General features: G+C 41.9%; 1 protein-coding gene across 1 annotated transcript in view; it reads right to left on the reverse strand.

Annotated features, from left to right (window-relative positions):
* LOC144790816 (guanylate cyclase soluble subunit beta-2-like) overlaps positions 1 to 24,765 on the reverse strand; it is a 449,936-nt gene that overhangs the window by 154,738 nt on the left and 270,433 nt on the right. The window contains exon 8 of the mRNA XM_078665492.1: positions 8,617 to 8,720. Coding sequence (XP_078521618.1) covers positions 8,617 to 8,720 — 104 coding nt within the window. The remainder of the gene's footprint in view (positions 1 to 8,616; positions 8,721 to 24,765) is intronic.

Here is a 24,765-nt window from a genome sequence, read left to right on the forward strand (position 1 = left end):
GGGGGGCGGTGGTGAAAGTTAATGAAGGGTGCCAGGGTGCAGGAAAGGTTGAGAGCTGGCACTGGAGTTACTGGCATAATGAAACTTGAGGGGGCCCCGTGAAAACTACATGGAGCCCCCCTCCGCTCCAGACACAGTCAGGAGCTGTCAAATCAGGGTACTGTGCTGAGGGGGTCCGCAGGAGCTCGAACCCCCTTCACACTGCACCACAGGGGCCTTTATTACCCACTGACAGGAGTGCTCCATGCTCCTTTGTGACATAGGAGGGGTCAGGCAGAGGTACAGTGGCGAGCTTCAAGACTGATTCGCATATGGTTGGGTCTGAACTGGGGTAGTGAAGTGAGCTAAAGAACAATGATGAATTCAACCCAGATCTGTGAGGGGAGGGGGGGGGGGGGGGGGGGTGAGTGTCTGAAAAGTTTCAGCGCTCCGTCCAACATCTCCCTGTGTTTGCTTTAAATTACTGTAACCAGAAACCGTAGATAAAAAACACAAGGGTGGCTTCAAAACATAATAAAAAGGATAACAAATTCAAGTTTTGGCCCACCATCCTTGCCACTGAAGTACACTTCTTTTCAGGCAGATGTGCACATATGATCTGGTACAATGTCATCTCCCTCAGTGCAAGAGAGACAATGGTTAAAGAGGGCGGACCTATTGACCCATGCTGTATGATGTTGGGGGTGAAAGCAAAATACGGATGACAGTTGGATGAACTAATGGATGGAGAAGACTACCCAAAGCCCCTCCATATAAGTATTTTTATTCATGATATATTTTATTACATTAGGCAAACAATGCCACGCAAAGCTGATTTTGGGGCACACCTAAAAAATACACTACCAGATGCATCTGAAGTGAATTACTGATGTTTGTGTTACCCAGCTTTCGCCCATAATGGTCCAATCACACATTGCAGGCACGCACAGGTGCAAATTGTGCTCCTGCTAATTATCGCTACATCTGGACGTGGTAAGCATCAGGTGCGGAACTTGGCATGCCAGAATGAGCATTTACTTGCAAAGTGCAAGCGAATTTACCGAGTCCTGGATCTGCAAACCAGAATTGCATACTCTTTGCCATGTGATTTGTGGTAGGTGATTGTGATCAAAACAGGATTGGTGCCCTGCATTTAATCATGGCTAATAAATGTCAATTGGACATCTGGTAGGAGCCCTTGAGCTATTTACATTTGTGTGCATTTCACATGGGCTAAATGCAGATAGCCTGATTGCATATGGACTAAAAAGATGTGGAGTTTATAACCAACAGCCTTATTTCATGATTGTACTTCTGCGGTGGGTTTGGGGGGGAGCAGGACAATGGCACTTAGGCAGGAATGAATTATTGGAGGAGTGTATAGGTGTGGACAAGTTAAATTAACGGTGCGGCCAGTGTAGAGGAAGACCCAAAACCTCTAAATGAGTTAGGGGCGATAAGCCTGTAACACAAAACAATTGTACAACAAATACTGGGCACACGTTTTTACATAAACAGTATGGATACTCTTGGGTGTTTGAAAGTAAGGTGACACCGGTGATTCAAAATCATTTGTTCATATGGATGGAATTCTTCATAAACGCAAAAACAACACCAGCTGGCACCTTACTTTCAAACACCCAAGAGTATCTATACTGTTTATGAAAAAACGTGTGCCCAGTATTTGTTGTACAGCCTTATTTCATGGTTTGGGCGGTTTGACATAAAAATTACCTAACTGGCAAAATATGCTTTCCCAATGTAGGCAGGAGTAAATTCAAGTGATCCAATTATAAAGATGTTGTATAAGACACTTGGCACTTCACTGCTCATTGGAAAATAAACGTGCTTTGCTCAAACAAATTGAATCTCAAAATTGAGTTACACAGTTTGGGGCCTCACAAATCATAATCCGACTAGACACTATTACAAAAATTGTGTCTAACTTAGTGGAATTAGACAAGGGGCTATAATATTAATTCCTTTTGAGAATATTAGTAAGTGTGAAGCAATCAATAACTCAACACCCTGTTCATCTATCTACAACCTCCAACCGAACCCTGAACCTCACCCACTTAAAAGAATCAGCATTATTACAAAGTATATTATGAAAACTCTGTACATTTTGTATAATGTGTACATTTGTATAGTAATTGTTTTAACACTACTCTATAACTCCTGCAACCCGAAGGCAAGTTGTTCTTCCCTCATTTTGTAAACGTCCACCCTTGCTCCTCCACCCTGCATGTAACAAATTGTAGTCTGTTCTATGTAAAGCTCTCTGCCTACTCACTGGAAATAATGTAATATTTTTTCTGCTACCATTTGAATGTATGCATGTATATAGTATCTCTATAGGATAACCCTAGCCAAAAGACAGCAGAGCCCTATACCGGGTCAAAAACAACCATAAAGAAAACATGTGATAAGAGAGAGGTAGCTGCCTTGTTGTTGGTTACTATTTTGTGATGTACTGTTTTTTAAAGAGGAGTCTTTCAACTCTTTCCTATATTGGAGTAGCTCTGGGGTGGTTCTGATGGATAAGGGAATGTTTTCCGGATCCTAGGTGCACTTTTTAATCTGCAGTCTGATGGTATCCTGGCTGTCGGTGTGCTATGAACCACTAGTGATGGTAACGTTTGTAAATGACACTACTGATTTCAAGATGGTGCAGGACGGCAAAGGGAGCCAATGAGTTCCATTAGAATGAGAGTGAAGTGATCATATTTCTTCAGGGCCTGGATGAGAAGTGCTGCGGCACGTAAGATGCCCATAATGACTGCCAGTGTGGCACCTGGAAGGCCTTGCAGTAAGACATTACTACCGTTCACATGCGGGCTTTCTGGGAGGAGCTGTTTTACTTCTTTTAGGAGAGAGAACTGGTACCAGCCTGTCTTTGTTTTATTGGCAAGGTAATCTTTGAGGATGAGGTTCGTGTCCAGGGTGGACTTTTGATGAAAGTTGGGTTCGAAGCAGTCCAGTTTCATGTCATTTAGCCATGCTTGTACTGCATTTTGTTTATTGTAATTGGCAAATAACAGGAACTCTGTCCTTGGGTGGGTTGAGCTTAGGTAGGCGCTGGACAGTCTGATCTGGATGCTCTGCAATCAGTGTTTGAGACAAGGATGTCTGTAGCAGAGGAGAGTTTCAAGGACAGTTGTGTATTCACAGCATATTTGTTTAGTGTGATGGTGTTTACTGTGAATAGACCATCATGTGGCTCCATGCAAAAGGCTGAAGATGTCGTGCTCTTGATGATGAAGAGTGATCTAAAGGTAGACTAGTAGCATTGCAGGAGATGGTTTGCATTGATGTGACCTTGGGTGGGAGCATAGACTGCTTTTTCAATGATCTTGCCAATAAATGGTAGGTACGTGATGGGATGCTAGTTGAGTAGGTCAACATGGGCAAGTGTTGGCTTCCTAAAGAGTGGGTGGATAGGGCCTGTCTTCAGAGCTTCTGGGAAGATGCCTCGAGTGAGGGGGGCAATAACAATGGTAAGCAGGGGTAGCAGATTGACCCTAGAGGGGCATTTGATGAATGGCAAGGGTAAGAGATCATCTTCCTATGAAGAGGCTTTGAAGAAGTTGAGAATGTCAGTGAGATTGGGTAGGGCTTTGAATGCTGACCTTTCGGGGTTTCTACAGGAAGGGGTGGAGGAAAGAGAAGAAGCAGGCTTGGTGTTGTCAATGTGCCATTCAATCCTTTGAATCTTTTCACTGAAGTTGTGGTTGATGGCATTGCACTTTTCTGTGGAGTAAGGAATAGGTGGGTATGGCAGGGAGTTGATGCAGTGCTTGATTGTCTTGAAAATAGTTCTGCTTCAGATTTTTGCCTCATTGATGGTCTTTGATAGGCTTGCTTATTGTGTTCCTAGGTTAATTTATGCAAAACAAGAGCCAGCATTTGTGATTTGTCTCTAGTCCCAGTTAAGGAGTTAACAATGGCATGGGTTGTAATAAAGTTACAAAATAAGCCTTGAGGAAATTCTAGACAGCAATTGGCTCCACCAGCTGAATCCTACTTTGACTGTAAAGGTGAAACATATGACTCTCTAGTTTATACAGTGAAATGTATAATTGTTTGGCTAAGGGTACTTACAAGGGCTACAGTTAGTTTGAAACTGATGACTATAGGGTAAAGGGCCGAACAGAATCAAGTTTCTATCAACCTATGCAAAGTAAATCACTGAAAAAATAAGTTACTGTGTGAGAAGCATTCAATTGATCTAAACAGTCGATTGATACCAAGGCACCAGGGAAATCAGAAGAAAAACCCAATGAGCATACAGTATAAAAAGCTACATTGACGTAAATAATCTCTACCTGAGAATTGCCATTCAATTTCAAATGAGTATTGATGTTAATACATATTGAAATAGTAAAGCATGACTATGACATTAAATAAAACTAAGAAACGCGAGACCCATGCAGGGACGTCCTTGGTTGAGTACAAATGAGCAGTTGCGAATGATAACATATGAGAATACTGAACTAAAGTATATAATTAACTAGAGCTCATCCAGAACTCATGTAATAACAAAAAGGTACAAGATTAGGTATTACTAAAGAAAGCAATTTGAAATGTACAATACACACTAGGGGCAAAACTTTTCAGTAGTTGGGTTACAACACAGAACTTTGTTTGCACCACCTCTGCAAGGCAAACCTGACCACGTTTTTCAGCTGAGAGTGGCCTACTAATGCAGCTTAGAAAAAAGGGGACATTTGAAAAATTACCAGAAATACTACCCTTGCAAAATAACGGTACTGCAGCCCTTTATACATTGGATAATATGTTTATATATTATTATATATTAATATATTAATTTTATAAATAAGTAATTGATTAATTGATAATATATGTAATTCATATGATATTATATTTAAATTAACATTTAATTTATATTATACTATAGGTAAGTAATATTATATTATATTATATTTAATTTATATTTTTAATATAATATTGGATAATGCATTGGAAATGGATCTCAGATAATGAGAAACATATAATACTAAATAAAAAGAAAATTATGAATATCTCTAGACAGGTATCAGTGTTAGATTTAGCTTGTATTTTGAGTGCACATGACTCTGACTGACTGAACCCTACGTTAGAACCAAAGAGACTTTGTTGATGCACAGGGGCCTTTCCTAAAGTTGTAAAATACATTGTTATCCTGCCATCCAAATGGCTTTTGTAACACTTAGCAATTAGCCTCTGAGCAAGGTTGCTCATATTTATGTTTTAATTTGGATGTTTGGACTGATTGTACATGCTGTGAGACTCACCTGTCAAGTCAGAAAGAGCTATTAACACTGACATTTTGTCAATGTCACAACAGCACGAATGGAAGTGCTGGCTTGTGAGGTTGGATAATTTATTATGAAACTTGTTTGGGAATGTGACTCAGCTGAGATAGATGGCGGGCACAGTTGAGAAGTGTTCCCCTGGAGTCCCAGTTCAACCTGCAAAATCCTAAAATGCACAGCTGAATGCTGGTGTTTTTGGGGCAAGGTTGTATACAGGAGATTCAACTCCAACCAAATTAAACTTCCTTCAGGACTAAAGCAAGTTTTAGAGCGACAACTTGTGGCAATAAAATCCCTCCTTCTCATGTTGGTGCATAGGTTGAGGCTTTTGTTGTTATTCTAGGTGGACTTGGGGTTTTGCCTTCATACTTTTCTGGGCAGCATGCCAGGGGATACTGAACTCCTGGGACAAATAGCTAGTGACAATAAACATAAGATGGAAATCGCACCTTGATTACAGTGTGAGGTGTGTTAATCTGGTGCCCTACACCAGAAGCTGCCTGGGTCATTAGTTTGCACTGGACTCCCGAGTCAGTCTGCTCCCTTAACTTTAGTGTGCCTAAAGAGCAAACCACTTCAGAATACTTAGTGAGTTATTATGATCACGGCTGACCAGAGGTGGCAGACCTTTCCCCTGGAGGTAGAGGTAACTGTTAATAGAGCACCTGCAGTGTCTATTGGAGCCTGTGGGATTTTGCCTCAGTGCCCAGATTTCACCATCACCCATCTGGATAACTGGTTCCTGGAGGGAGACCTGGAGTGGGACTGAGCCTCGGTGAAGTGGCATCCTGGGTTGTGGACCATCCACCACTGAGATGCTTATGCTGAGGCTCCAGCAGCCCATAGGTGAAGGAGAACATGGTAATGGAAGGTCAAGGAGTCATCAAAGATCAGAGGTTGTGCGGACTAAGCTTTACAGAGTTGTGCCACATGAAGGTATCCACCTGTATCCTGCTCCGGGATCCCAAAGGTGTTGTGCACTGAAGTGGGCTGCTAATGACATCTTCCCCAAGGTGGTCGTTCCTAAAGTGTCTGAAAAATAGTCTACTGGACAATGGCGTGACCAAGGGTAAAACATTTATCTAGGCACCACCCAAGTACCTGGCAAGTGGCTCCACCGTGATAGCTAACATAGGCTGAATTACCCCTCCTGAAACTTGGTAGGATCATATACCCACTGGGGGTTCTGGAGACTGTCTCTGGGACATCTGCTGAGAAGCCGTCATCTTTTTGGGTAATTTAGTGGTATTTCAGAAGATCAGTTACTGTTTAGGCTTATAAAAGACGGTGAGTGAAAAGGCCAAACACAACACAAAGTGTTAGTTCCCTTCATTTTTTTTGCTGCACTGTTTGTCCTTGATCTTTCTCATCAGTTTGGATTCTCAGTTGAGAAGGAGCATGTTTTTATTAAGCATCATCAGGCGATAAAAAACTTTTCGGCGTGACCTGGAAGAGTTAAATAATGAAGAACTAGCTGACCTTCACAACAGTCTGAGGTACTTGGACATCGGTTGGAAGGATTGTACAACATAAGTATGTCATTAGTGCTGAAATGTTAACAAAAGTTTAAATAAAGAAGACATAGTAGGCGAAGTCATATGGGTATGTTCCCTAAATTCATCATCTTAAAATATTTCCAGCAAGCTTTGATGAAATATTACTAATGAGAAAGAAGACCTCCCAACAAAAGTTCAATGCGACTGTAAGGATTGCCTGACTATTCACTTTTTTGAGAAAATCACTACTAAAAGTGTTTACTACTTGATATGTGCATAACCATGCAACAATGAAACAAACAATTCCCTTCTACAAGATACGCTAAGCAAAAGAAAGTACATATTAAGCGCATTGTTCAAAACATACCCAAAAATAAAAAGAATTGGGGAGACGTGTTAGTCTAAAAAATGCCTCAAATTTTGGACCACTTACAGTTAAACACGAGAAATAAAAGGAAATGAATTGAAAGAAATCCGTAATTGGTTACTGAATCTATTCACAACAGGCCTAATTCAATGTTTTGCAAGTGTCAAATGCCAATTTTGTTTTACGGAATGAAACTTAGTGGCGTTTTATTTTTAAAATGTGCTGTAATACACACATAACATCTGCAAGAGCTGTGAATGTTCTGCATCTATAATTGAAGAATAGGGGGCAATTTGAGGGTTCCTGTGCGGGACATGTAAGAAAAGACACATAAACTCATATGTTTGTAGGTATATGTACACCACTTTCGGGTAGTGTCCTCCCATACTGGACACACATGCAAATTTGCTCCCATCAAACGGCTCAGTATGGGTGTTTATAAAGTGGGACTGAGGGTGGATCCCCCCTCACCATATCTAAAAACGGTATTGGGGTACGCATTCACCAAGGGTATATTTTTTCCCCATGTAGAAGAAAACAAAATTAAACATGCAAAAGCATATTCGTGCCTAATCTGGAAAAAAAAGTGCCAGAGCTCTTGTCTGGATGCCCCTGCGCTTGCACCACACACATTTCCCCCGCTATGCTGCCAATGATAGTAACAACACAACTTTTAACCATCACACTCCAAGTGTGACAATTCAGACTATTTCAGGCACCCAAAACTATAAGAGTGGCTTGGATGGCAGATAATAGTAATTTCTAATGTATACTGAAATAAGAACGAACTGTTGTTTCTATGGTCATCTCTAAATTAGCCAGACAGTGCCACCTTCTGGCAGACTCTCACAAGCGCTAGTTTTGACAATTAAGTTCTGGTGCTGAGGACTGGAAAACACTGGCTCAAATTAAGCACTGGAAAATGTATGCATTTGTATTTTTCCATCTGGTTAAAATTCCACATGTATAGATTTTATACATATGAGTACGCATAGAATTTTACTGTTGTAGATATCCAGAAGACCTTGGAATTTTTTGTGATTCCCCTGAAAATTACTCAAAATAAGCATGAGCAGCCATGCAGGTAAGTGCGCAGGAGCGGTGGGGTGGGGACGAAGTTGACAGTGATGCGGCGAGCGCAAGGTAAGTGGTTTTCTTTTTTTGTTAATTTCATTTTCCGTCGTCTGTCGACTCCCTCCCACCCCACTCCACTGCATCACCGATCTTACTTGTACAGGCCGTTCCTGAAAATAAGAGAACAACTGTTAGGAGAGAATTTCTGACATTCAAGGCAAGCCCTTAGTCAGATGTTTGAAAGTTCTATTTCCGACCAAATAATCGAAGTGTATCACAAAAAGTAAAGGGTTTCATTTAGAAAAATCTTTCATTAAAGGAATGCATTTTGTCACTTGACAATATTTCACTATAGTAATAAAAGTTCACTGTTTTGAGTTCTTACCTCTTCGTCGAACACAATGTGAAAAGGAAGTCCATTGCAAAATGTTTTGACGTCCACCCAGAGGTTCTCTGGATATGCGGGTACAAAGCCTCTCAAAATCTTGCCTACAATAAGACAAAGCTCTAATTGTTGCACTGAATCATAATACAGAGATCGTTTTCATTATCTCACAATTTGAAGTTTATTGTTTAAATTTCGTTTCATTTATATGAAATCAAGTTTTAAAAACAATATCAAAAACTTTCCAATAATGGCTGTGGCCCAGGTTTGCAAAGATTTTGCACTAGGGTTGTGTCACTTTTTGAAGCAGCCCCAACATATAGTCCTTTCTGGTATTTACAGAGCCCTGCAAATGTCGATTTGCATGGCCTTGATGATCTTTGCGTCACTTAGGCATTCCATGGGTGGGGATGGCTGCTACCGTGCATCCACCCATGGATTTTGATGCATAACCATATTGACAAAGACTTGAAGACGTGGGTTTGCACCAAAATCCAACATCTCCCTAAAGCTGGTGTAGCGGGAAAATATCTTTATTTCTCCTTGTTATTTCGTCTTGCATGTGTGGGGCATTCTGCGGAACACATACATAAGAGGAAATGGCCTTAAAGGATAGTTTTATGTGAAGGAGATATCCCTTCCTGCATAAAAACTATCCTGACCACAACGTAGACAACCTTGCACTATGACGCAAGGGTACCTCTGCTAGCACTAGGTAGCCCAAAGTGAGCCAGCGCCTGAAGAGAGCAGAACTGGGCCATTTCTTTGAAAATATGGCACAGTTCTGCTCTCTCCCTTTTATGTAAAGCAGTGCAGCAACGCCATTTGCTGTGCTGCATTGCATGAAATATTAGTAAATTCAGGTCTGTATGAGGAGCACGATGAGGGGTAATGAACATTGTCAAATCTGGATATGTCTCAGGTACTGTGTCACTTGCTACTTATAATTAGGGAAGTAATGAGGGCATGAGTGCGTTCTTCAAGTCACAATTAATTTTTTGTCCTGTACGGGATTTAGGCAAATAAGATGCAAAGTGAATAAAGCCCAGCTAGTTACCTCACTTCCAATTCTATTTAAGGTGCAAGCTTCCAGGTCAGGTGACATTTACCCTTGTGCTAATTGCACAAGTATTATTTGATCGTATGCAAATTCTAACCAACCTACACAATTTGTCCACACATTTTTGGCAGGTAAAATTTGATCAGAATCTTGTTGTCTAATAGTACACAAGTCAAATCTGCACACCCTTAAAAGCGCACACCCATTCCAAGGAGCATACATAGGGACTACTGTGAGTGTTTCAAATTGTATAGATTGCAATTGACACATGGACTTAGGAGTTCGTATCTGAAACAAAATTACCACAAAGGATGTCATTCAGAGTTTTCCCGAGAGTTATGACAAAGTACCCTCTCCCCCAAATGCTCAGCCTGCCTGCCTAATTTAGAGGTGGGCAGACTACCAGGTTATACACCAATGGAGTAAAATTTACTCCATCGGTGTAAACCTTTTTCCAAAGGCCAGAGGGAAACGTGGCCATTGGAGGTAAGCCATCCAACCGCCAAGAGTGGCCGGTCAAATATTATGCTAGTTTATGCAGATTTGTATAGAGCACTATCATCTGAAAGGGTATCCTGGTGCAGAGCAGGTGTGAGTCTAGCTGGACTTAGGGTTTAGTTGGACTTCTTGAAAAGCCAGGTCATCAGCTTATTGTGGAATTTAAGAAGTGAGAAGGAGGGTCTTATGTGTAGTAGCAGGTGTTGGGCTCTATATGAGAGATGTAAGAGAAGGTTCAACCTCCGGATCACTGTATGTATGGGATATGTGCAAGTAGTAGTCCAGATGAGCGGAGGTGTCCGTGATGTTTGTAAAAGCCAAAGGTTTTAAAATATTTTGGAAAACAGGTTTTAGGAGCAGGGCTAGGCAAAATGTCCACAGTAGGGGGAAGCGAGCTGTAATGAAATCCCATGGAAATCAAGTTTTGAAGCTTAACCCTCTAAAACCAAAGTTTATGCTTACCCTTTGAGTGCTGAGCTATAGAAGTCACTGGCTGGCAATAAATGGCCCACACCATGCTCCAGGAAGTACCACAAGACATCTGGATATTTTTCACAATTGCTCACTTTCTTTGGATCTACATGGTACCAAGCTGTCATTTAGCTGTTTTCTTCAGTTCAGCATCTTGTAAAGATTCCTCCCTTTCCTTGGAAGTTAGCCCTCCATCTTACCTGCTCAGACTGAACCCCCATCTTACCCATCAGGGCTCCCACACACCATTCAGGACACATTAAACTAAGGAACACACCTGAATGGAGATGGGAAGTACCATTTAAAACGGTCGGACCTTGGGAACACCTCAGGGGTGTTTATACAATAGTACTTCACACATAGATTTAGAACCCACCACTTTGTAATTTGTAATTTGTAACTGTGTTTTGTATCGCGCCAACTCACCTACAGGTCTCAAAGCGCTACTGAACAAGTACAACAACAAAGAGGGAAACGAATATAGAAGTGTCTGATCTGGTAGCCGACTATCGAGATGGGAATGCGTCTTTGAAGAGTAAGGTTTTCAGGGACTTCCTAAAAAGGAGGAGATTAGGTTCTCTATGAAGTGCCTCCGGTAGCTTATTCCAGATGGTCGGAGCCTGAACTGAAAAAGATCTGCCTCCTTTTGTTGTTAACTTGAAACGTGGACAGGATAGCAGAAAAGATCCGGATGATCGCAGGGCGCGCTTAGGTTCGTATATCTCAAGCCTTTCTTTTATGTAGGCTGGCGCCTGTCCGTGGATTGCTTTGTGGCAGATACACATGCTTTTAAATTCTACTCTCTGCGTCATGGGCAACCAATGTAGCCTATAGAGCAGGGGGGAGGCATGAGTCCTCCTCGGCAGTCCAAAGATCAAACGTGCTGCGTCGTTCAGAATAACCTGAAGACGATTGATGGAATTTTTTGGAAGGCCGAGGTACAGCGCATTGCCGTAGTCTATTCGAGACACTATAGTGGCGGAGACAATAGTTCGCAGCATGTTTCTCGAGAGCAGGGGGGCGAGTTTGCGTAGTTGCCTGATCAGGTTGGTACAGGAACCAACTACAGCAGATACTTGGTTGACCATCGAGAGTTTCCAGTTCAGACCTAATTTAATGACTAAAGGGAAACAACATTCTAAAAACTGTTATGTGCGCAAGAGTCATGAGATAGGGCAAGGGCCCAGGTTACCAGATTGAATAAACAAAACTCTGCAGGCAAGTCCATTCGATGTGTGGCAGTGCTCTCTCTTTTACTCTATTTCAGTACAAACTGACTATCCCAAAGGTTCTATCTTCCAGAGGGCTTTATCCACCCCAATCAATCAGGATGAAGTTTGGGCCTTTATATGGAACCTGAAGATGGGCAAGGTGCCAGACCATGCCAGTTTCCCTGGCAAATTTGATAAGGCCGGTGTAAAGGTGTTATTAACCACATTGGTAGCTCTGTTCTACTTGATTAGGTGGCCGAAACATGACGTATTTTGATATCTGAATCAACCACTGTGTTGCTCATCATACAAGCCAACAAATGTGCTCAACATCAATGGTAAAATCTATATGAAGATACTGTTGAACAGGCTGGATGCCCTATTTACAGATTTAATGCACCTGGACTAGGTGGATTTGGGATTTTATGAAGGGACCGCAGAACAGGTATTGCTTTCTGCAAAAATAGGCTTTTCACAGGAGCAGCCGCTTCTTCTTAGCAGAGGTTTGATGAAATTCAGCTTGAGGGATGAATTTACCAATATGGTTATGGCAAGCTATATGTCCCAATTAATGAGAATAGCACTCACCTGTGACAAATGTAATTGTCTTGAGGTAAGGAGTTGGACAATCACATTCTGGTTTCCATCATTACGGATGGGTAAATAAAGAACTGTAAAATGGGTGATAGTAGCATCTATTATTTACAGCATGTTGAAACAGCACAAACACTGTGTTTAGTACTGTGTAAAAAAAGTAATATTAGCAATGCTATTATTGTTATTGCTCTCTGCCTCCCTTTGGACTCATTGGAGCGATTTGGCATTGATTTGGTGCTTAAGTTTTAAGCCCTGAAGTGCCCAGGGCCAAGTGAAATCACTGACACCTTGTCACAGAGTAAAGTTAGGCCAACAACTCTCACTGACCCCATCCCACTCTGTGACAAGGTAGAAGCCAGTGAGAGAAGGCAGTAGTCCTAACCCTCCTGGAACCACTGAGGCAGCGCTGTGCAGATAAGTGTGGTTTTTATTTTATTCATGTCTGGTGTGTGTATGTATAAATATTTGGGAGTTATGTTGTGAATGGATGTATGTTAGACATGGCTTCCTTGGCATGGGTTTCCCCTAACATTTTGCCTTCATACCTCCTGTTTTTGTTGACTTTGTTTTTGCTGGCCTTAGGACAGCTATCTAGTGTTAAAAAGCATGTGATTTCTCCTTAAATCACTTTGAATCAGCTTATTCCAATTGGCATATTTAATTTACTTGTAAGTCCTTAGTAAAGTGGCACTATCTGTGCCCAGGGGCTGTAAGTGGGACTCCAGCACTGATTGTGCCACACACTCAAGTAGCACTTTGAACATACCTCAGCCCTGCTATTGCAGCCTGTGTGTGTGTGCAGTTTTAAACTGCCATTTCGACCTTGCGAAATAAACCTCATCCCAGGCCCAAACCTTCCATTTTAATAAATATACATCACACCTAAGGTAGGCCCTGGACAGCCCCAAGGGCAGGATGCAGTGTATTTTAAAAGCTGGACATGTACTTTTATGTTTTTCATGTCCTGGATATGAAAACCCTTAAATTCAACATTGGAATTACCTTATTACATTTTATAAGTGTAATTTCCAAATGGAAACAAGTAACCATGTCATGTTTGGTGAATCTGGAATTTGAATTGAAAATCCTAACTTATGGTAAAGTTGGATTTTAATTTATAATTTCGAAAAAAAGGCTCTTCTAGAAAGTTGCCATTTCCTTGCCTTAGTCATTTGGTGCCTGCAGCCTGTCTCTGGGTCACATGACTGAGTGTGGGTGAAGATGGGATTTGTGTATTCCTCCTAGACTGCCACACACAATGGGGAGCTTGGGTGTGACTGGATAGGCCATCACTGGCTGGATTGGAGACATGAACTGGGCCAGACCCATTTACACTTGAATAGCCTGTGTCCTGTCTCCACAAACAGGGCTGCATACCCCCTGTAGTAAGTCTGTAGCCAGAGCCAATGTTGCAAGGATGGATTAGTTACTTACCTGTAATCCTAGTTCTCTTCCAGGGGTATACTCATTAAAATCATAAGCACTGAATAATCTCCGCCCATGAGCGGGAACCCGGAACATATAATAATATATATATATATATGTGTAAATACATATAATAGTAGTACATGTACTAAACAAATTATACACATATATATGTATAACCAATAAAATGCAGCCCAACATAACCCATAGGCTAATAAAGCCATAATTACATATTTTCTGCAGTATGAAAATAAATCATATAAATAATGCAATAAAAAGGCATGAGCCTCAAAAGCATTCCATAATCAGCAGAAAACCTTTATTTTCATCAAAGAATTTGTAATAATAGGCAATTAGCCTAAGAAGGCTGCATACAGAAAAACTATCCCTGTATAGAAAATCAGACTGACACCTCGCCTTTAAGGCATCAGAGAATCTGAACACTTTGCCTTTAAGGCCTCCAGGGGAACTCTGTTCCCATCATGCACCACAGGTGACAGTTAGGTCAGTTCTTTTGTACGGTACAGTAAACTTAGCAGGAATCTGCATCTAGAAACACAATAGTACCATCATAAAGCTACTGCTCGCCCGGGGAGGCGGGAGGGTGCTTATGACTTTAATGAGTATACCCCTGGAAGAGAACTAGGATTAAAGGTAAGTAACTAATCCTTCTCTTCCAGGGGATACTCATTAATAGTCATAAGCACTGAATAGAGTAGCAAGCTCTTACCCACAAAAAGCGGGAGAACAGAAAAAATAACTACAACAACAACTGAAAACACACAGTTCTCAGGTAGCATTAGCAAATACATTTCTAAGAGATGCTTGCCCAAACTGAGCATCTGCCTGTGTGTCTGAGTCAAGGCAATAATGGCGAGTAAAAGTATGCACTGAACGCCAAGTAGCTGCCTTACAAATTTCTGCCATAGAAACATTTCTAAGGAGAGCTATGGTAGAAGCTTTCCCTCTTGTAGAATGTGCTTTTGGTCTTCCTGACAAAGACCTATTTGACAACTGATAAGTTAGAAGAATACAAGAAACAATCCATCTAGCAATGGACCTCTTAGATGCTGCAGAGCCTGTATTAACAGGACCATAGTTAATGAACAAACGGTCTGAATGTCTCAAAGTCTTTGTTCTATCTAGATAAAACTTAAGGACTCTCTTCAGATCTAAGGAATGAAGAGCCCTTTCAGCAGGACTAGTAGGATCTGGAAAAAAGGTAGGCAAGGTTATGACTTGATTAATATGAAAATCTGACACTACCTTGGGCAGAAAAGTAGGATGCGTCCCGAGTACCACTCTATTGGAATGGAACACAGTAAATGGTTCTTTGCAACACAGAGCTTGAATCTCGCTCACTCTATGAGCAGAAGTAATAGCCACCAGGAATGCTACTTTTCAAGTTAAGTGCTGCAAGGAAGACTTATGTATCGGCTCAAAAGGAGCACCCATTAACTTAGTTAACACCACATTAAGCTCCCACGGTGGAGAAGGAGACCTGACTGGCGGATACACCTTTCTCAAACCTTCCAGAAAATCCTTTACTACAGGCATCCTAAAAAAGGAGACCTGAGTAGGTGATTTTCTGTAGGCTGTGATCGCAGCAAGATGGACTTCAATAGAATTAAATTGAAGACCAGATCTTGCTAAATGTAAGAGGTAGGGCAAAATCACCTGTTCCTGACCATGGATAGGATCAAACCCATTACTCTCACACCACAGGTAAAATCGTTTCCACTTAAATCCATAGGATTTCCTTGTAGAAGGCTGTTTCGCCTCCTTAAGGATGTGCATACAGTCAGGATTCAGCTGCAAATGTCCATACTGGATGACTTCAGGAGCCATGCTGCCAGGCACAGGGAGGACATATTGGGGTGGAACACTCTCCCCTTCTGTTTGGACAGAAGATCCGGGCGACACGGCAATTTCCTGTGTGGTACTTCCGACAACTGATGGAGATCTGGAAACCACCATTGGCGTGGCCACTCTGGGGCAATCAAAATGATCCTGGAGTTGGTTCTGTACATCCTGTTGATTACTGTTGGTATCAACGGGGTCGGTGGAAAAGCGTACAGTAAGTTCTGACACCAGTCTATCAAAAGGGCCTTCCCCTGAGACCCGCTCTGGGGAAACCTGGACGCGAACACGGGGCATTTTGCGTTTTCCGCGTCTGCGAACAGATCGGTATCTGGTGTTCCCCATGCCTGAAAAATACTGTTTGTGACTTCCTCGTTGAGGACCCAATCGTGAGCCTCGGCGAAGTCTCTGCTTAGAAAATCCGCTTGAGAATTGAGAACTCCCGGCAGATGTACAGCTGTTATCGACAAGTCTCTCGCCAGTAACCAATTCCAGATGGTGTGCACCCATAATATCGAGTCATTTATTTCGATTGGACCGAATATCGAGTAAAAAATATAGAATGGACATAATATCGACTAGACATAATATAGACAACAAAAATATCGACTAGAGAAAAATAATATCGAATAGAATGGACAGATCCGGCCCGGAGTTTGCAGCTGTCCCGAGATTGGCACTGAGTGAGGGTGAGCCGCAAGCAGTCTGAGCGGCAGGGGCTGGGGTAGCGGGCGAGCATTTTCATCAGTGGTCAGAGGTCAGGAGGTCAGGAAATTGAATTGAATTAATTGTCAATTAATTTTTATTAGGTAATTATTTAAAATATAATTGGTAATAAAAATTAATTTATTAATTTTTGAATTGTAAATTAATTTATTGTTAATAGGTAATTAATTAGTATGAGTAGGCAATTTTTATAATTAAATAATTTTATTTTGTATTTATAAATAAATATTTAATATTTTTTATACACAAGTAAAATATTTTATTTATTTCTAATTGTTATTACTATTTATGTTATTTATATCTATTTGTGAAGTATTTACTTTCCCTATTATTGCACTCTCTGAAGTTGGAATAGTAATTTTAACCCCTACGCTATACAACACTTTCCCTACTGTTGCACCCACTGGAGTGGGTATGCAACGTTTACAACGCAACTTTTACTATGCACTACCATTACAACGAAACTTTTACAACGCAAAAACTTTTACAACGCATACATTTACAAAGCATGTTTTTACAACGCAGATACCTTTACAACGTGATAGAGCAAGATTTCGCATCGCGACTTGCTCGAGTCAAGAACCTCGAAAATCTATTATAATCTCGTAACTTCATTGTTTGTTTTACTAATTTTATGTATTTTGAATGTGCGTGGGTATCATAAAGACGCTTGCTTATGTGTTTTACTAATACGATTAATCTTTGTTCCTAAAATGGCCGCTGCTTGACTTTCCTCTTCTGCGCATGCGTCAGTCACACTCACGTGACTTCGCGTAGAGGTAGTTTTGGAGGGAAAGGGTGCGCATGCGTAATAGCCACAAGATGGCGTTTCCTTGTATTAACGTGGTGAAGCTTGTGCGGTTGCTCTCGTGTCGTTATATATTGCACTAATATTTAACTTGCATAGTATATTTTTATGATGATAAACGTGAAGTACGAAAATATAACATGTAATGCCTTCATTTATTTCCATGTATTAATTTGTTTTCGCTTACTTTTCATGTATCCTCGGCACTGAGGGGTGATGGGGCTGGGGAGTCCATCTTGGAGGGTACTTCTGCGCAGAATCAAATCGATGGTGCGGTGGCATTGAAACCAAGCCAAAGAAGGTTGCTGGCAGAGCCTGCATGGGAAGATGAACCTTTACCCAGCGAGAAAGCCTAACTTGTACCCTATTTGTATACAATGTATTCTTTCCATTGTTTTCCCTGCGACTTCTCGTGGGAACCCCAATCTTGCTAGGCGGCACCTTAACATGCAAATTAGGCCTTAGAATTGTCTGTTCTGATTGGTGTGTTAACCAAATCCTACCTTAGGACCAATCGAAATTTGGGGATTCTGACACTTTGCAACATTTGGGGGGTGGTACCCTGTCCCAAAACAGTATATCTAGCCTAGGTTCACCTAGGGAAATTGTCCGACTTGTTGGAATAGCTGACCTGTCACTGACCCAACGCACTCAATAGGTGACTGAAGATACAGAGCGCTGCGGAGCTCTCTGTCTGAAATTTGACCATAGACTAAGGTTTTACTAAACCTTAAGTGCTGGCGGAGCACTTTGCTGGGGAGTTCGCTGACCCAATCGGGGTTCTGATCGATAGCTGCAGAGAGGGTGGAGCGCAGGCGTTGCTTCCAAACTGCGGGTGCTGGTCGTGTCCTGGTGGTCCTGTCCTGATTCCTAATCTGGGTTTCCTGTCCTGTCCTGAGGGGTCCATTCTGCACTTGCTGTCCCATTGATGACTGCTATTCCTTGGGGTATTTCCTGTCCTTAACTGACCCGTGGCCAGGGTTGGTTTTCACACCAGTCTAGGTAAATATCTCGCTGAAACCTCTGAAAATGCACCTTTCTATTTTTCTGTCTTTGCTTCAATAAAGACATACCTTTTGCATATGTTAATTTTCCATGTTTTTCTCCGCAAATACATTTGCATTTCATTAAAGTCGTTTTCAGTTTGCATTTCATAGCATGTACCTATGTTCCCCTGTCCTTTTAGTATAAATCTCACCATACTGTTTATGAATTTAATGTGCGATATAAATTTCTCCTAAATACTGAATTGAAGTAGTAACGTTAGAATTATAGCGTGTTGAACCTTTACCCTTCCATAGATGTATAGGTTACCCTAGTGTCTTTTCTCTCGAAATATGACCCCATGATAAAGTTCCAAATACGTGCATAAAATTCCTTGCATTAAGTACTCTCCCTAAAAATTTAATTTCCGTTATTTCTGAATTTCCTCATTAGTGGACTAGATGGTTACCTGTATACTTTTCCTATGTAGTTATGTGCTCTTTGTTATTCTGATTATAGATTGCCTCATTACTATAAATTGTATGATTGAAGAATCTGAAATCTAAGATAAACTTTTAAAACTTCTCAGTTTGTCCGTGGTCATTTCATAAAATAAAGTATAAAAGTTGGGTTTTGTATTTTGCTGCCTTTCCTTTTACAGCTAGCTCCCTGACCCATCGTGGTCATAGGTACCCATAACGGTGGATGGTAAGTTGGGTACACTGGAAATAATCGAAAGGGAACTCACAATTATTGATAGTAGATTGTGTGGTCATCTGATCAATGTATATGATAAGTAAAGTATATGGGCCCAAAGCCAGAAGTGGCGAAATTATTGATCGGGTGACCCGCGATCGCTAGCAGTAGTTTTCTGGTAGCGAAGAGGATGGTTAGGGAATAGTTAAAGGTTAGGTAGGACTAGTTAGTCTAGCTAAGTCGGAAGCTGCTAGTATATTGATGCTGCTACCAAAGTAGGCACTTCAGGAGATCTGATCAATCACTTGAAAGTTTGCTTTGAAAAATTATGAAATGTTTTAAAGTGTTTTTCTTATTATTGTATTGATATATGTATTAACCCATTCGTTCATAATTGTTAAATGTTTTGTTTGGAATCCCCGGGGAATTTAATAGCGAGTGGTGAATAGAATCCACTTGCTTTGAGGTCACTGGCCCAAGGAAAGTTGGTGCAGGTTAGGCAGAACTGGAAGCACTAACTAGGGTTTTTTCTGAATGTATGATTGAATAAATGTTGGTGACGAGGTTCATTGGCAAAATTCCTACTGTGGCATAACCTAGTGAGGGTCGCATCGGAAGAGTAGCAGGTTAATCGGAGCTCGAGTGAAAGCAAAGGGGTTCGCTAGGGAAACTTTAGGCTCGGATATATCCCGGAAAAGTGGATGAGTCTAGGGGAGTAACAGGTTCTCCAATGCTAGTGTGAAGGGTAGGCAGAAGAGATCTACTCGTAGTGAGTGAAAAGTAAATGGAAGTAGTTTACTTGCAGTGAAACAAATCTTTCCTGTCTAGACACTTGAGTACAGTGGCGAATGTGTATTCGTTGTTAAATAACCAAGCACTAAGCACTTTTAGAAAGAAAGTTTCCGTTACCTTGTGAAGGAGGGAGTCAGTCGCGAAGCGGCTCTGACGTCACTCCGTGCCGCGCTGGGATTGGTAGGCGTAGCGAGCTGGTAGCAGACCTGAAATTGCAAAGGAGGGGTGAGTGCCAAAGCGTGAGAACTGTCTCGCGAAAGGCCGCGCACCCATTGGTCGAAATTATTTGAACTCGTGCATTTTATTGGCCGCACGAAAATAAAAGACGCATTTGGATTGGGAGCGACTTATAAACAAAGCTGCTTGCAGAAATCGTATGTGGCACTCGTACAGACCGCATACTAGACCCGATCCGAGAGATTTGGGATTTGAAAGAGATCAGTTTAAAGGCATAAAGCACGACATTATGTACGGAAATAAGAGAAAATTGTCTCTCGCAAATAAAGTAAAGAATTTTTTCAAAAAAGACAAACCGATTAAAACTAGAGAAGGTGTTGTCATACCGCCACCAAATACTCCTGCATCTTTCATGATGTTCGATAAAGGGTATAACACATGTGTGTGGTTGGAAAATTGGGCAGAATACACGAAAGATGATGGAGTATTGGCTTTTCCGTTAGATGGAACATTTAACAGTAGGATTCTATTCAATCTGAGAACCCGAATGAATGATTTACATCCCAGACCTAGATTAACACAGTACGAAGCACTAGAGGAATGGGAAATTGAGGCTTTCGAAAGGGATAAGCCCCGAATGGATAAAGGGTTAACTAAATTTTATCCAAAATTAAAGCAGGAAGCACGAGCTAAAAAGATGAAACAGTGGAGGCAGAATATGATAGTGGAGGGATTGTTTCCCATGATGCCAGCAGAAGATCCTCCTGGGGGGGGAAAAAGGACAGAGAAATCCAAACACTGGGGGCCCCTCGGAGAATCGGATGACGAATTGTTAGATGACATATGCATGAGAAGTCCGCCTCCTTATAATGAAGGACACCGACCTTCGAGTGCAGGGGATATTCCCCGGAGACCTCTACAAAGGGAAGAGGTCAGGTCCGTAAGTGTAGGAGGGGGTTATCTAATTCCTCCTTATACTGAGAATTTAGGACCCGTAGAAACAAGAAGTATTTACCCCAGGAGACCCGTTGGTGGGGAGACGGGATATTCACGTGAGGGAGATTTTTGTTCTCGTCCCCCCTACGGAGGTGAGGTGAGATCCTTAGGTTCAGGAATGCCGTTATTACAGCCACTGGATGAGGAAGAGCCGAGGATTCTAGGCACAGGAAGTTTGTTCCCAAGACCTAATTATGGTGGAGGACCGAGTGAGACACATCCCACTGCCCCGAGTTATGCTCCCACTCTAACCCCACAGGTGTTACATGACAAATCTTTGGACAGGTTATTAGAAGAGAAAGAGCGAGAAGCACTAGCAAAGCAGAGAGCTGAGATAATACAGAAAATGTCACAGCTAAATACAAGTCCTGAAGCCTTGATGATCCCAGTAACTATCGGACCAGTGGTTCCGTTGTACGGGGACCGTCAAGGGACTCCGAAAACTCCAGTAATTACTCCTGTCGTTGCACCAGCCAGACCAGAACCCTTAATTGTAGATGACCAGACAAGTGAGTGCGAGTCGGAGGTCTCGCTGCTAGATCTGCCCATTAGAAATACCGGGAAAAGGATACAGAAAAGACATAATCCTTTTAATGCGAGGGAAATTCAAATGGAATCGACCTCGGGTACTAAGAGTGTCACATTGGTGACTCCTGAAGAAATCGAAAGATGGAGTCAAGAATTTGAAAAACAAGCGTCGCCAACGAAACCTTTAGATCTCTACAAGCTGAGAATAGAAATAGAGGAATTGATGGCAGGAAACGTAGGATTAGACAGATTAAATACCTACTCCGAAGACGAAATGCTGTTTATCTGCAAGAGTCTCACCCGAAATACTCGAGTACTTCATGAAAAACTGACAGACACTGCTGCTAGCATGGGAATAGATATTTCAAAATCGAAACCTCTGCAGAAACCATATAGGGCAGATTTCTCAGACAAGGATTTGGAAAACCTGAATGTTTCAGGGAAGAAAGCACAGGTCAAAGAACTATTGACAGTATTACAAAAATGGGGAGATGTGGAAAGATGGAAAGCAAGATGGGTCAAGAAAAAGGATGAGGCCAGGTCTAGGCAGGCAACTCCCGAATTTGTTCTAAAGGAAGCTGACAAACCAGAACAGTTATGCCCTATGCGCGAAGTACCAGGAGGAAAATATGTACATGTTCCATGGTCCCGGCAGGATATTGTGTCCTTTACCAATGACTTCCCGAAATTGCGAGAAAAGCCAGTCGATTGGTACCGGCAGGTAGAAAGATTTGTAAAAGTGCAGAAATGCCTATGGAAGGACCTGGATGGGTTCTTCGACATAGTGGTCCCTGTAGATCTGTGGACTGAGTGTAAAATAGCCATAGCTTGGCCTTGTGAGGAATACCCGAGGGACGACAAAACAGGGGAACCATCGAAGGAAGTGATGAGGAAGTATGAACAAGTAATTCAACATTTGAAAATAAAAGTACCTGCAAAGGAAACTGATTGGACCAAGATAGATAGAACCACGCAGGAAAGGGACGAGACAGTGCATTCTTTTTATGAAAGGCTGTTGCAGGTATTTAAAACATACAGTGGTATAGATAACATCGAGATGAAGGACATGACCCATTTCATTTACAGGTTTGTAAACGGTTTAAGACCCGAAATTTGTCAGTGGATAAAGGATAATAAAATCTGTTGGCATACCAAAAAGATAGATGAGGTCCTGCGGTACGCAAAGTACTGTGAGGACGAAATGGCAGAAAAGAAAAAGGCCCTGAAGGAGAAGGTGATGTGGGCTCAAGTAAAGCTCGCAGAACAGCAGGAAAAGCAATTGAGTAAGTTAAACAAAACTACTCAGAACCAAGGCCCTGGGGGTGGGGGTGGAGGAAAACCCCGACCTAAAATGAGTAGAGAAGAAGCGAAAAAGAAATTTCCCTGCCACCAGTGCGGAGAAATTGGACATTGGCGAGACGAGTGTCCGTATTTACAAGGTGATAATGCCCAAACACCTGATTTAATTCCACAGACGCAGAATGAAAAACAAAGAAAGACCCAGCAGCAGGTAAAAACGATTCAAGTGCCCCGAGCGCCAAAGCCTATTTTTAAAGGGAAGTCACCACAGGGTGACGATGTGGAAATCTGGGGAGGCAATGAGGATAGAAATACAGCAACTTCGCAGTATTTGTTAAACGACACCTTTTTCTGTGATGACCAGTACTGACGGGGCCCGAGAGGGGAGGACGAGGAGTGCGTACTTGGCGCCTCTTTACCGGTAGACCAGTCAGGGCCATACATTGAAGGAAAGGTTGATGGAAATGATGTCACCTTTCTATTGGACACTGGTGCTACCCATTCTACTGTGAGAACAGTGGACGTTCCAAACCTACCCCTCTCGGGAGAAGCAATCCAAGTAGTAGGAGTATCTAATCAATTGATTAGTACCCCTGTTACCGAACCCATGGAGATCTCAATTGGAAATTTTAAACAAATGCACAGATTTGTTGTCTGTGATACCAGTCCGGTAAATTTACTGGGACGTGATTTGCTGTGCAAAATGAATTGTACCATCTTTTGCACACCAAAGGGCGTCGAAATTCAAACCCCAGACGAAGACGGTATCTACAAGCTAATGTTAATTAGACCTGACTCAGAAATAAAACGACTGACTATACAGGACTTACCTGAAGAACTCCAGCAGACAGTGAAGCCAGAAGTATGGGACTTTACAGGAAAGGATGTGGGATTAATGAAAAACGTAGACCCCATACAAATAGCCATGAGAGAAAATGTAGTGTACCCCAATACCAAGCCTTACAGAATGAGTGCAGAAGTGAGAGCAGGTGTTGCCATTGAAATACAGAAATTGCTAGAAGCAAACATCATACAGGAGGTAATGAGTAGCCCGTGCACTCACCCATTATGGGCATCAAAAAGCCTAATGGCAAGTACAGAGTAGTGCAGGACCTGAGAAAGGTAAACAAGATAGTGGTCCCTTGCTGCCCTATTGTCCCGAACCCAGCAGTGATTCTGTATCAGATCCCCTGGGATGCTGAATGGTTTACTGTGATAGACCTATGTCATGCTTTCTTTTCGATCCCATTGCATCCAGACAGCAAATTTCTTTTCTCATTTGCTTTCAACAGTAACGTGTATGTCTGGAACAGGGTCCCCCAGGGGTACACAGAAAGCCCCTCTATCTTTAATCAGATCTTGAAAAAATGCCTGGAAACTTTGGTCTTACCTGGAAAATCTGTTTTGGTACAATACATTGACGACCTATTGGTGGCGTCTAAAAGCCATAGGGATTGCGTGGTTGACACCATTGCCCTACTGAATCACCTGAGTGAAAAGGGACATAAAGTGGCCCCTGAGAAATTACAGTTCTGTTCGAAATCAGTGAAATATCTGGGACACCAGATAGAAAAAGGTATCAGAAAAGTCACCTCAGAGAGAGTCAGAATAATTCAAAATATGCAGTTACCCCGTACTCAGAAAGAAATCAGAATGTTCCTCGGAGTTGTAGGTTACTGCAGGCAATGGATTGTGGGATTCGCAGTCCTTGCAAAGCCTTTGATGCAAATGACAAAGAAAGGAGCAAAGGACCCAGTTGAGTGGAATGACGAGAGCTTAACAGCTTTCACACAGTTGCGAAATTGCCTGTGTACAGCCCCTGCTCTGGGAATGCCTGACTACTCTAAGGAGTTTGGCTTATTCTGTGACACTTGTGACAATTGTGCTTTGTCAGTCCTGACTCAGGAGCATGGGTTGATCAGAAGGCTTGTGGCATTTTTTCTGCCACTTTGGATCCAGTGGCTGCTGGACTACCTGGATGTCTAAAAGCAGTAGCTGCAACTTGCACCAGTTTAGAACAA

The sequence above is a fragment of the Lissotriton helveticus genome, chromosome 11 (assembly GCF_964261635.1).
Source record: "Lissotriton helveticus chromosome 11, aLisHel1.1, whole genome shotgun sequence".
In the NCBI taxonomy this organism is placed as follows: Eukaryota; Metazoa; Chordata; class Amphibia; order Caudata; family Salamandridae; genus Lissotriton; species Lissotriton helveticus.